At 39.0% G+C, this 14,399-nt stretch overlaps 1 protein-coding gene across 1 annotated transcript in view; it reads left to right on the top strand.

Moving 5' to 3' along the window:
• Positions 1-14,399, top strand: part of naaladl2 (N-acetylated alpha-linked acidic dipeptidase like 2) — a 281,530-nt gene that overhangs the window by 131,621 nt on the left and 135,510 nt on the right. Inside the window, exons 8-10 of the mRNA XM_006801991.2 lie at positions 2,855-2,947; positions 9,785-9,972; positions 10,229-10,357. Coding sequence (XP_006802054.1) covers positions 2,855-2,947; positions 9,785-9,972; positions 10,229-10,357 — 410 coding nt within the window. The remainder of the gene's footprint in view (positions 1-2,854; positions 2,948-9,784; positions 9,973-10,228; positions 10,358-14,399) is intronic.

Genomic DNA, 14,399 nt, shown 5'->3' with positions numbered 1-14,399 from the left:
AAATTCAAAATTCTACTCAGAAGCTCTGCCTTGGTTTGAACCCAGGACTCTTTTCCTCTGAGGAAACAGCTCTTACCACTAAAACAACATGCTGCCTTTTATTCTGCCATACTGCTTGTGATAGGGAATTCATACAATCCTCCAGGATAAAATGGTGCTAAATAGCTTAGCTCTGTTGGTGACATCACAGTGTATTTGAGTTTTATATTTGCTGAAATCAGGACACATTCTGTGGGGAAAAGGGCATTTCCATTTCATTTAGCCCTTGGAAGTCAAACATATACTATTGTCCCTTTAAATATTTTCATCAACTCTCAAAACTTAACTTAGAGTCACCTCTTACCTGTAGAAGCAGCCGTATCTGTAAACCCATTCATCATGAGGGGAATTACTCTATGACAAATCTCTCTCCCTACTCTCTGTGCGTTTGCAGATTGAATACACAAACGGTCCACATGTTCCATCCCTCCTCTTTAGCCATAGTCATTTGTGCCAATGTCAAAAGTGATAAATGGGTTATGTGGCGCCTATGAGAGAAAGCAGTGAATTTTTATAATGTATTAAACAGGAGCGAGAGGGCAAGCAGACAGGCGGGCAGGGAGGGATGGAGGACAGGAGTGAAGCTGGAAAAGTGGGCTGTCATGCTGTAGTGCTGTAGGCAGGGGACCTCTGTCACACACAGTTTGAGCCCCAGCTCGCATCTTTGCTGGCACTTCTTCTGTATTTCCCTCAGATATCCAGCCATCAGCCCCCCAAGAGCTCACAGCCATCCAGCAAGGCAGCTGAGCTGGCAGACACAATATCTAGTGACTGCTCTGTCAAATGCATCATATGGCCGTCTGTGTGTGCTTTTAAGTGTGGTCTTTTTGCTGTTCTTACAAGAGCCAGTTGCACTTTAAGACCATCACATGAAAGACTTCGAAGGTCATTTTATGTTTCACATTTTTATGTATTGTTGCTGTTTGTTGATAGAGCTGTAAATACAAAACATCATAATCATAAAAATAATAATCTCCAATCTAGCATAAACTGAAATTGAAAATTTGAGCTGACAATTTGTTATTATTAAAGGATTTTTAGTCTGTGCAAAATTCCATTTAGTTTTCTATTATTACTTGAATATGTGACTTTCCTTACATACTCCCCTATTAACACTCTCACTGTCCCATATATAATGAAAATGCCTAAAAGGAAGTAACAAGACCCCAATAACGTACTTTTTTAAGCGTCTCTATGTAATATTGTTTATATCTGCCTTTCATTACCTTTACTTTCCAAGTGGTTGAGATTGATGCAAATGCATGCACACACATTCCCTAGCCATCTACCCTCACATCATGATTTTAACCCTCAAACAGCCCTGCAAGACGTGTTAGCAACTAGAGACAAGCAAATGTTCTCACTTTCCACATGTCGTTTCTCTCTCTCAAAGAATCCAACACCATTGTGTCCTTGTAAAGATACACATAGAAGTAAACACAAATGAACCCAGACACACCAGAGCTCACAAAAACACAAATGGACTCTATTGTAATTACTTTAATGCCACTCTAACCAACCACTCCATTAACCATTTAGCATTAATTGACCTTTACAGCTACTTTGTCTTAACATTCAAGGTCATTTATCCAAATCACTTTTTAGTTCATCATGAGAGGGTTTGACAGAGCAGTCTAACACATGAACAGTAGTAGTTTAATGCATTCTGATCTCCAGTTTCCTGAAGATTGTGTGTTTCCTTCCCTTCTGACAACCATCAAGAGTTCAACCCTTGGAAAACAACTTAATTTTAGGACACCTGTAAAGTGGAGTGATGAAGTAGTTAAAGGTTCAAGTGATATTTCACTTTGACCGCACTCTGAGAGTGCAGTTTGTCCAATCAGATGAATTATTTGGAACTGCCAATGCACAAAAGGATAATTTCAACAATTGTGACTAAAGTCTAAAAACTATTGGTGGGACACTGGTGAAGAACGATGATGACTATCTGAATGTATACGATGTGGAGCAAAAACAAAAAAAATCTAGGAGGGGAGAAGAAAAAAGAGAAAACATTGTCAAGGAATGTAATCAATACATCAGTTCCTCCACAAGGTGTTAGATATGTAATTGATAAAAAGAAATATGAACCTAAAGGTAGATAAATCAATAAAAATGTCATAAAACCTAACTGCTGATTGGTAGGTGGTTTGTTTCATTGTGTTCACTCTGAATTTGAAGGCTGTTTTTAACCTAAGCGATAGCTATAGGATATACTAACCACAACGTTCATTTGATTTAATTTATTTTAAATCAGTCTACTTTGTTTTCGGTTTTTAGCTTGAAAATGTAATTAAAGTCAATTCAGTTCAGTTCAAATCAGTTCGGTCCAAGGAGCTTTCTTTCCAAGCCTTTTAGATACCATGGCCTGAATGACTGAGAACCTGCACAGTCAGTTTTATTCTATTTTATTTATATAGTTCCAAATCACAAATCAGTCACCTCAATATGACTGCAGGGTTACTGTTTATATTCCAAGTTTAAAAAAAAACAAAAAAACCCCCACAATAATACAGAGAAACCCCAACAAACCTCTTATGAGCAAGCACTTGGCGACAGTGGGCAGGAAAACTTACCATTTAACTGGAAGAAACCTGCAGAGATTAATAATAACGAACTCCAGAGTGGTAATATCCCCCATGGCACATTTGATTTAGAACAGAGCATTCAAACCAGGTTCTGTCTATGTAAATAGATTTTCTTTTTTCTGAGTGAAAATTTATGAATGAAAATCTCCCAGTATCGTCACATTATGAATCAATAATAATTCAGAATTACTCATCTTACAATTTGTCTTTTTCTTTCTTTTTCCTAGAGCGCAAGAAGATAACCCTGACAATTGGAAACCAGTTTTCGTACAAGAAAATTTACAACGTTGTGGGATATCTGAAGGGAAAGAGGAACCCAGGTTTGTACAAAACCACTGCAGATTTGCCTTAAAGTTAAAACACAATCTCAGCATTTTTCTGTCTCTATCTTTGCTTTTAGCTACATTTGTATTTTTTCCTGTTTTGTTAACAGAACAGGTAATGATTTCTTGATGATGCTTGTATTACTTAGCTTTGCTGCAACATAATGCACTTAGTCCCCAAATATTGCTTTCATTCCTCAACTCAATCCGTCTGTGCTTGGCTTTAAACAAGCAGTAGAAATCATAAAAAAAAGATTAAAGGAGAGATTTGGAAACATCTGTATTCTCTTACTGGCAGAAAATTCCATGATAATATCAACACCACTTTCATAGCCATCATAAATGAGGCTACAAACAGTGCATGTTAGTTCAGTTTGCCACTAATGCTGTAAATGGGGAAGCAGTGTCTGCTTCGAACCATCAATGCTATCCACATCTGTGTCTCAGCAGAAGAGCAAATTATAGAAACTAAGCACATTCTGTGCTACAGAAATATTCTCACTGGTGGTTAAATGAGACAACCACAATGACTTCTCTTAAAGTGCTCTTGAGCAACTGAACCACTGGGTATTCAGGCAAGACTAGCAGTTTGTAGCAGTGACATAACATGAACCACTGGCTTCTGATAAATAAGATAATAATAATCATTTATATTACCTTTCCATGTGGAATTAACCGTTTTGATGACTAAAATAACCAGTTGACATCACCTTTAATGCAAACACAATTAAACTCAAATTGAATTATATGGCTGCCATAACAAATATTTTATATTAGTGAGGAAAATATTCTTTTTTTAAATTCTTTAATAAACTGTGGCATTGCCTATTATTTTCCTTGCATACAGCACTTCTATTCACATGTAGTGAGCACAGGGATCACAATAATGCATGACTTTCTCACTTAGAAGTGTTGTTTTAGAACTACTAGAATCTATTAGATTTGGAGGTTAGTGAAATTCTTCCAAAGCACATAGCCAGCCAGTCATAGCCAGAATGACTGAGAATATAGAATATATTCATGGTAGCAAGAGTTCTTGGATAATATTTAAGGTCTCATCATCAGTTTTAACTTATTGTGGGTGGTATTTTATATACACAGCTCACGTAGTCAGGAGCTTTCTTTCTCCAAGTAATAAAATTAGCTTACTTCTGTAAGGTTACGGTATTTACATTACTTTTAATTAGTTTTGACTATTTCATTATTTCAGATGCATCTAAATTTAGGTTACATTTCACCTGAAAAGTGATTCTTATAAACGCATATTAAGGTTCAGAAGATGCAGGTGCACGTTTTTTATGGATACATTAGATCAAAACACAATAATAGAAGCTTTAACTTGATTTGATCACACTTTCATTTTCGTCCCATGAATCCAAAGGTGGTTAAGCTCTGATAAGTAGACATTAACCACCTTAATGTTGACTAAAGTAGACATTAACTGTAGGGCTGGGCGATATGACCCAAAATTCATATCTCGATATTTTTTAGCTGGATGGCGATATAAGATATATATCTCGATATTTTTTTTAAAGCCACAAGGTAAGAACAAAAAGAGAGTTCTTAGTCAAAGCTGTGTCCCAGATGTCACACGGGCACCTATTAACATACAGCGTAGATGTACATGAAAAAAACTACTCAAAAATAAATTATGAGCATTTATTAAATAATCATGCTCCATAAATAAAAGAAAACTATGTTGTTTTTGTGCATAACAAAGAGCTCACAATTGTGCAGTCAAAATGTAAACTAAAAGACGCTGAGCATAATAACAGAGACAGATTTCACAGCTGCTCTGTTCCCAACTTCTACTGTGTGACTGACAGCCTGGAGTTTGAAATCCTCTTTGTAACCATCTCTCTTAACAAGTGGCATTCATGGTCCTTATACACACATAATACGGTAATATTATGTTGAAGCACAGTACGTATCACTCCGCGAGGCTCCTCGGTAGCCGTAATGCTCCGACAATCCATCAAGCGCTGCAGCTCCGTAGCTTACCAAAGTCGTACTAAAACATTTTTTGACAGATTGCTGAGCGCCGTGTACCACATAAAATCGGTTCGCGGTCATCAAGCGCAACCAGAATTCATACATAAGGCGCGCTGTCAACTTTTGAGAGAATGAAAGGATTTTAGGCTGTGCAGATGGCGTTAGCCTGGTTAGCTCGTTAACACGTTGACACCGTCCAGCCCCACGCACGGGCCGATGCGCAGTAACTCGTTAACGGAGATTTGCCGTGTCCATCTTGTCGCTGCCTGCAGGTGAAGCAATGGGGGAGGGAGGGGGAGTTGTGTTTAGTGAAGGAGAGGCGAGGCTGAGTAACATTGCGTAAAGACAAAAGTGGACGAAAGAGAGGCAAACTTGTGGCTCCACAACTATAATTATAACGGAACATAGACTATATCGATATAAAAGATATTGTCACATCTTATATCTCGTATAAAAATATATCGATATTTTTTAAAAAATCGATATATCGCCCAGCTCTAATTAACTGCCTTTTGCACTCTTAATGTCAACCATCGTGTTTCTTAAATGTCTGCCATTTGCAGCTATTTATTTCAAAAAGTTGCCCATTGATGTTGGCAAAGACTTTTGAAAATGGACCATCGGAGACGTACCTTTTTTTCTGTTTCATTTACAAGGCTTTGTTAACTCTGCCCATTTCAAACATGCTGTATGCTGTGGTCTTTTAATATTTAAATGTCAACCCTGGCTCTTTCTTCTTAGCTAAAACTACCCCTATCCTTTTTTAAATTGTCTCTTTATCTTGCCCTTGCCTGATCCACACAGCCTTCCTCCAATGTCACGCTACTGTACCTGTCCTGCCCACTCAGTAGTGGAAAATTATCTTGCTGATTTACAGTGTAATATTAAGCAGGCATAATGGCCCACTAAAGCAGATAATATGGGTCACAAATCTCTGGAAGGAGTGATGCTTTAACTGGTTGTGGGGGTTTCATCATATGTCTGTTCCACACTTAACTCTAAACAGACTGAATATTCATGCATGATGGCAATGGGTAATTCTGAATGAATCTTTGCTGTTTTTCTTAAATAATTTCCTGCTGTACGCAGCTACAGCTAGCAGCATAACAAATCTGCCAAACAGGCACACTGTAACATCAAAGCAGCCCTGTAGTTTGAGCCAGTGTGGTTCAACACAAGTGTTACGTGAATACTCCAGGGACATAACTGTTTATATTCTAATAATAGCTCAGTGAAATGAATTCATAAATTTAGATTTGTATACAATTATAGTATAAAGCTGGTTCAAACTGTTTTGAATGCAACAAAAATGTAGACAGTCTATCAACTGCTCACTAATAGCACATTTTGTGATTAATCTTCCATTATTTTATTTGGTTGCCTTCCTGGACAATGTTGGGAGAATCAGTTTCAGGCATTGTCCAAAGTTGCCCTTTCTTGTATGCAGCCCCAAGCAAACATGTTGGAAAGGGCGACTTCAAAATGTGCTGTGCTTGAAATATTCAGTTTGACACCTTTTTACATATAGGTGCAGACAACATGGATTTTGTACTAGGCACTTGAGTGGTTAAAGACTGCATCAGACATCTGCATTCACGTGCATTCAACTAGCTAAGGCTGGGAGGCTTGGTTAAAAAGCTGTATCCATACACTATATGGCTACATCACAGAGTCCAGTTAATTAGTGCCTACAGTTTGCTAAGTAACATAGCAAAAATAAGCATTTAAATAAAGCACTAGAACTGGAGCAGGGATTACCTGCATGGACTGCTACAACAGTACAAATGTATTTGCAGCAATCCATATTACTTGTCAGAAAATACCATTAAAACATTTTCCAAAAAGCACCAACATCAGACACATGGTTAAGAGCAGCCTTATCGGCATCACCTGCCACCTAAATCAGTCGTGTCTGTGATTTTTTTCTCTGTCATTCACATAAAAGGTTTATTTCTGCTGTAAAGTTTGGGGTTATGTAGGAGTCTTATAACATTGCACTCACTTTGTGAAGACATTCTTATTCTAAAAAACTGCAGCTTTTTTGTTTGCTTATTTGTTTGTTGTGTGACAAAAGTGTCACACATTTGTACTAATTAGTGTCTCATCCAGTTTCTATGAAGCCAGGCTTTGAACAGCTATCATGACTTTATACTTTTTACTGTTACTCAAAAGGCAAAATATGACCAAATAAAACATAAAGTATAGTCACAGAAATATTAGCTTATGCCCACGATCCTCAGTTAAAAGCCCGAAGCTATACAATTCCAACACAATCCTGAAATAAATAAATAAAACTCATGCATATGAAATATGAGATAAAGAACTTGAGTGGCCACCTAATCTCAAGATACCTACACTGCTAAATTGCTAATGTAGAAAACTCCATCCATCCATTCTCTTCCACTTATCGTTGTCAGGGTAGCGGAGGGCTGTAGCCTATCTCAGCTATCAAAGGGTGAGAGGTAGGGTACACCCTGGACAGGTCGAGAGTCTGTCGCAGGTCTAATACATATAGACAAACAACCATTCTCGCTCACATTCACACCTATGGGCAATTTAGAATTACCAATTGACCTAATCCCACTAACTGCATGTCTTTGGACTGTGGGTAGAAGCTAGAGTACCCAGTGAAAACCTACGCAAACACAGGGAGAACATGCAAACTCCACACAGAAAAGCCCTGGCCAGGTGGTGGAATCAAACTCTGGACCTTCCTGCTGTGAGGCAACAGTCCTAATCACTCTGCCACCATGCCGCCAATGTAGAAAAATTCCTCGCAAATTTCAAAACTCAATTGCCCTTAGGAAAAAAACAAAATAAAACATGGTTGGTAGCTCATGTATTTATGCAAGTGAGAACATTCCTCCATTGACTTACTGCACTAAGCTACGGTTAGTTTCAGCTGAACCAATAATAATTTGTCCTAGCCTAAGGGCATCACGTCTATGTTTTTTTTTAAGTTATTTTCAGTCTGTGTTTATTAATTAGGGTTTCTTATGAAAAATTAATTTAGCTTTTGATATATTAATCTCCTCCTCCCTCTATACATACCCATGAACAAAGTAAATTACACGTTCACGTATGAGTGATTTAAAGTACTTTACGTTAATCGCTGTTCATAAGATTCACCCAGGAAGCTCCACATAATGTAATAATATGTTGTCTTGGGCTAAGCTAGCAGGCTTCTCTAAGCACCTCTTTTCTCAGACAGAGTCATCAGTGCTCTGTGTTGCAGTCGTGAGGTTTGCTCTGTTCTTCTTGTTGCCTGCAGGAGTTCTGCTTTGTGCATCCATACTCATCTCTCTGTCTTTGTAGAAAATGCAAAGCATACAAAGAAGCCTGAAGCATTCATGTGTGAATGCAAGTGAGTTTGTTACCTCGGTAAACCACAGGAAGACACTGTGTGAATGCCTTTATGCTACTATTATTAAGTCACAGCATTTGTACATATTCATTTTAAAACCCCTTTCTCGGTTTATCTATATAATGTGCTGTGTATCTGATTTCTTGAAATAATCCCTGCTGTCTATCACTGTATATAATTTTAAACAAAAAGATGGAGAGACATATTTGGGCCTTTTACCAACAAGTATCTGCACATTAGAATAAGAAATATCACCCTTCAGTCAAATTTCTTCCTATACAAAGCAGTTTAGTTCTTATAGTAATTAAGGACAGTTTGGTGATTTGAATTTGATGTGCCTGTTGTGGTTCCATGGGTCATGCAAACTTGTGTAACTCTTCCCCTTTATTCTAGAGATTCTGAGTTCTGCTTCAACCTTCTGAGTCATCTTAAGGCTGGCCAAACAAAATTACCCCAATTAGGCACCAATACCCAAGTAGCTGCAGCTACCTGCATGAGCTTCAGCAATGGATGTGTGGAACATGGTCCACTGGGGACTCAGTGCAGGTAGTGTCCCCACCCTCCCTGAGTCTGGTGATGGGCAAGGGGCTGTATACTTGTATCTCCCTGGTTCACTGCCTATACATTGGGGTTTTTCCCAGTGGATAAGAGGCTTGGTACCCCTTGCCTTCAGATCAGGGGAATGAGTCCTGACTGTAATATGTGCCTATGTGACGAATGACAGCAATTTTGAGTCAATAGGTGAGGTGCCGGAGATGGCTCCAATAGGCAGTCTATTTTAAATACAACCAACTCTAAATGGATAGCCACTGAAGGAAAAAAGGTCAAAAAGGATGATGGGATTTAAATATTACCCAGATGGAGACCTGTTTAAAGTACAGTGTGTGTGTGTGTGTGTGTGTGTGTGTGTGTGTGTGTGTGTGTGTGTGTGTGTGTGTGTGTGTGTGTGTGTGTGTGTGTGTGTGTGTGTGTGTGTGTGTGTGTGTGTGTGTGAGAGAGAGAGAGAGAGAAAGGGGAGGGGAGAGAGAGTTTGTTTAGGAGCAGATGATCAGTGATACAACATGTGTTCAACATTAGGTCCATCAAACAGTGAGTGACCTTGTATTGTGAATTGTGGGAGGATGAATAAACCTGTTACAGTAGGTGCATTCATCTGTGTGCATTTGTGCACCTATGGACATATTCTTTTAGCATGATTGAAAGATTGCCTCTAATAGTACAAAGCACAAAACACATAGAAGCCCCCCAGCTGGCCTGTAGCTCTGAACCCAGGACCTGTTTGCTGTAAGGCAAAAGAGCTAACCACTGTGCCATTGTGCACCCCATAGTATAAAGTGTAATAAATATTTGTGTAGCCTCCCTCATTTTTCACCATAAATGTTTGAGTATCTACCTATACAGAGATGAAAAAAAAAAGATTTCTCTGTTTTTTAATTTACTTATTTGTTTGTTTGTTTTATTTATTTATTTATCTTCAGATCGCTATGTGCTGGTTGGTAGTCGTCATGACAGCGACCATGGAGGCGGGACTTCAGCTATTATGAATCAACTGATTGCAGCACTGACAGAGCAAACCAAACGCGGATGGGTACCAGACCGTACCACTGTGTTTTGCTCATGGGGAGGCTCGGCCCTGGGAAACATTGGATCTTATGAGTGGGGAAAGGTCAGCAAACACAAGAGCCTCTGCTTTATTAAATGTCACAGGGTCAAGGGTAGAAATGTCTGAAAATAGAAGTACTGGCAACATACATGAACACCGATCACTAGAAACATCAAGACACTTCTTGTCAAAGGAGTGTGGGGGGTTGGGGCTTAATTATGATGGTGTGATGAGTGTAATGACAACAATTATATGATTATTATAGTAGATTGAAATCATAATAGCTGGTGTGTGGTGTACATTTATGTGTTCCTTTCAGGATAACAGTGTTGTTCTGCAGAGCAGTGCAGTGGCCTATGTCAGCCTGAACTCTCCAGTTAGAGGGACGGAAGCTCTCAGAGCTACAGCTTCACCAACTCTTCTGCAGCTCACCTCAGATATACAGAGGGTAACTATTACTATGATTCCATGTACTGCTACTGTCACTCCAACATGATGTCCTGCTACAGTGTCCAGTGTTATCACAACACACACCCTATAAATTATCAGGGATCCTTCAATATTAGTAGTAGCACTGTGATTCACCTAAAATATGGCAATGAATAATCACCTCATTTCAGTGAAAGATATAAAGCGGTGGCATTTTCTTTCTTTTCTTTTTTTCAAAATTACAGCTGCTGCCACAGCTGCGATTTTGCCAGGTTAATGTTGAAATTTGCGTGAAAAGATCTGCTAAAAACCACCAACTGCTAAGCACCATATTAGAGATTACCCTTGTGGTGTCTAGGGCGGTTCTGTTACTTTAAAACTATGTTGTTTTGCAAGCTTTAACCTAAGAGGGTAAACTATAGTAAATAAGACTTAATCTTGTTTCCTATTTGAGTTCCTAGAGGCACAGTTCCCACTAAATTGTGTGTTATCAGCTTAATACTTCATGACTTTTCCATGTTTTATAAAGGAATGGCTTAAAAAATATTTTAAGCTTCAGACATCCAGAATACCCACGATTAGTTCATCTTAAAGCCCTGATCATGCATGATTAAAAGCTCATATTCATATTCTTTATTTTTGTAACTGTTGTTGAAACTTTGTATCTATTTCAACCCTTAAAAAAGTGCTCATAGAAGGTCTTCTCTGGATAACACACTGCTTTCATCAATGCTTGTCTGCATCAGTATCAGTTTTAATACCCATATTAAATGGTCTGTCTGTATTTGTATAGCGCTTTCCTAGTCCCTAAGGACCCCAAAGCGCTTTACATTCACATCCACACACATTCACACACTGGTGATGGCAAGCTACATTGTAGCCACAGCCACCCTGGGGCGCACTGACAGAGTCAAGGCTGCCGGACACTGGCGCCACCACGCCTGTCTGACCACCACCAGTAGGCAACGGGTGAAGTGTCTTGCCCAAGGACACAATGACCGAGACTGTCCAAGCCGGGGCTCGAACCGGCAACCTTCCGATTACAAGGCAAACTCCCAACTCTTGAGCCACGTTCGCCTCGTTATCCCCTCATCAAAGCATGTGCCAGATTTCGATGTCTCATTATGGAAATTTGTGATTGTTTTGTATTAATCCAACTATAGCTTAAATATAGATGATTAGAGGTGATTAAAAAAGTTAGGTAGCAATAGTACTGCAACTCGAATACAGTGAAAAAACGGAACATTATGAAAATTCATAAATGCGAAAGACGTCTGTCATACACTGGACATGACACGATATGCCCGTGACTCTGCATCTAGGATGTGGGAGAAATGAGCAGATGTAAATGCATGAACTTTAACAAGGACAAAATATTCATGGCTGTGGAGTTGGAGCCTCTCCCAGATCGCAGAGCTATCACTGATTTTCTAGTTTACAGACAAACCAAACCAGTGACAGGATGTTAGTGGCTGTGTTAGAGCTTTAAACTCACAACTTAAAGGACCTAAAGGATCCGTTGCATCTTAATTCCACTTTTGGAGATCTTTTGGTGCTTTTTTGAAACTATGTAAAGAAACAACAGCAGGCTTGTTGTAACTGATTAGAACATCTCACTATATGTCCATATTTCAGTTTACTTTGCTTCTTCATTTCTATTATTTGTTTGTTTCTCTGTAATTACCCGTCACTAATCAGGATGTTAATATTTTCAATTCTGCTTTGATGTTTTTTGAGGTAAGTTTTCCTCAGAAAATTTGCTTCAGGAACAACTGCTAGCAGACTCTTAGGCAGACACACTGATTTCAGCAAGCTCGGTATTAAGAATAAAGATGGCCAGATGTTGACATGAAATACTGCCACCTTATTTTGAAGGCCATTCTTAATGGAGTAATTTTATGTTCATTCTACACATCCATTAAGATAATTCTCCCTTACGTTTAGTGTAATAGAAGGATAAAAACGTTATGTGATCCTCCTCTGCCTTGCAGAAATTAGTTAAGGATATGCCTCACAGGTGTCCTCGGTTTCTTTAAAACAAGACGTCAGGGGTTTAAAGCCTGGTTAGAAAATGCTTCCGGCTAGACCCTAATGCCAAATCAGCTACATTGAACTATGAGTGAGAGACAGGTAACTGAAGCCATAACAGCTTTAGTAAAATAGATGATGTAAAAATGTTACATAACCAAGGTCCCTCTCTTTCTTCCTGAAATTAGTTGGAAGAGATGCCTTGCAGGTGCAGATTAAGCGAGACATCTCTCAAAGGCTTTGGGCAACTTTACAGCTGCTGCAACTGCTTGTACAAGAATTCAGCTGATTATTAACCTGTTCATTTATTGGAGCTGATAATTCTTTAATTAATGATGGATTTTTTTAACAAGCAAACCACCACTACAAGGTCTTTATCAGTTTATTATAAATGGTAAAGAACTGAATGTGTCACGGTCTGGCTGGCAGACCGTGGGGAGATGGGGAAATAGGACCCAAACGCCGGACTCTTCAGTGCAACAGTGTTTATTTACAAGGTGGTGAAGTAAACAACAATAAATCCCCAGTTTCCCAGACTCCCGTGTAGTGTCTTCTTCCTAAAAGTCCCCGTGTAGTGCTCTCTGCCCCAGTGTCCCTGCACTCCCCGTGCTCACTGCTCCTTCTCGTCCCACACTCCTCCTGAGGGGAAAACAATAGAGGCAGCCGTTACACACTGTATCCCAGCAGGCATACACTAACACTTGACTGTGCTCGAAGACTGACGTGTAGTCAAACGCAATAATCCAGCGTCGGTGGAAGCTCCATCGCTCATCTAAATAGCTCGTCGGGGGAGCCCAGATGAGGAGCAGGTGTGCGGCAAGGACTTCGGGTGTGGCCAGCCCTCAAGTCAGGCCACGCCCCCAGGGCTGAAGGTGCCTGTAACTTGGCCACAGAAGAAAGGCAACACAGCCACCTGCCTACATACAGATGTGCACAGGGGCAGTGCAGACAACACACCAAATAATAATAATAATAATAATAATAATAATAACGATAATAACAATAATAATAACAACAATAACAACAGTCCTAGTCCCCACTGCCCACAGACCCTGAGTCCCCAGAGCCGGGTTCGTGACAGAATGCTTATATATCAAGAGTAATACAGTGGTGTAGTAGACACAACGCCCATCCCATTATAAAAACAAAACATATAATTTTATGACTTTGTGCTTCCTGTATTTATTGTTTCTATAAATGCTGCACTCTCCCTGGAACTTTTCACCTTTTCCTGTCTGAATTATAAAATGTATCCCTCCTATAGTGATTAAAATATTTGCCATTTCCTGAACCACTTAGCAAAAGTAGCGATATCACACTGTGAAATAGACCTCACTGCATATAAAGCTGTATTACTGGCACATTTTATTTAAAGTTTCAAAGATGAAGCGCAATTATTCTGTAGAAATATGAGAAAAATGTTTCCCATCAGTGTTATATAGATCTATGGATCAATATTACTGCTGCAGATCTTTAGGGCTGACCTCAGTTGAAATACTTGGAATACCTCTTTAAAATCAGCTTTTAAAGACCTCAAAAAAAAAAAAGGGCTACAACTTTATTAAAAGAAAAAAAGTTTACTAATATAAAATAAAAAGATCACAGGTAAATTAAAAGTTTTAAGCACTGTGTGACACTGATAAATGTCAATCTCTCCAGCGCAGTTTATAAACCAATAACAGAAAAATAAAGGTGCTGTATTAGCAAAGCAGCTTGTTAAATCTATTATATTTGGCCAACCAAGCTTTTTCTCTGTCTTTTTCACTTTTTCTTGCTAATCTGAAAATGCAGGTGAAGCGTGCACCTATTCAGCTGGCCTTTTCTATTAAGCCAGACATGGCAGCAGCTGGCATCCCCTCTCAATCATCAGGGGTTTTCTTTGCTAATGTGTTAAAGGAGTTATTAAAAGTTTCTTCACACTACTCTCTAACTCTGCTATATCCTATGATGGCCAAGGTAGTCTGAAAATGAAAGCTTATTTGTTAATATGATAAATCACAGAGGGCTCACTTATTTACCAATACTCGCTCTGT

The sequence above is a fragment of the Neolamprologus brichardi genome, chromosome 23 (assembly GCF_056152115.1).
Source record: "Neolamprologus brichardi isolate AB-2024 chromosome 23, ASM5615211v1, whole genome shotgun sequence".
Lineage (NCBI taxonomy): Eukaryota > Metazoa > Chordata > Actinopteri > Cichliformes > Cichlidae > Neolamprologus > Neolamprologus brichardi.
This window is presented reverse-complemented; position numbering and strand designations above follow the sequence as displayed.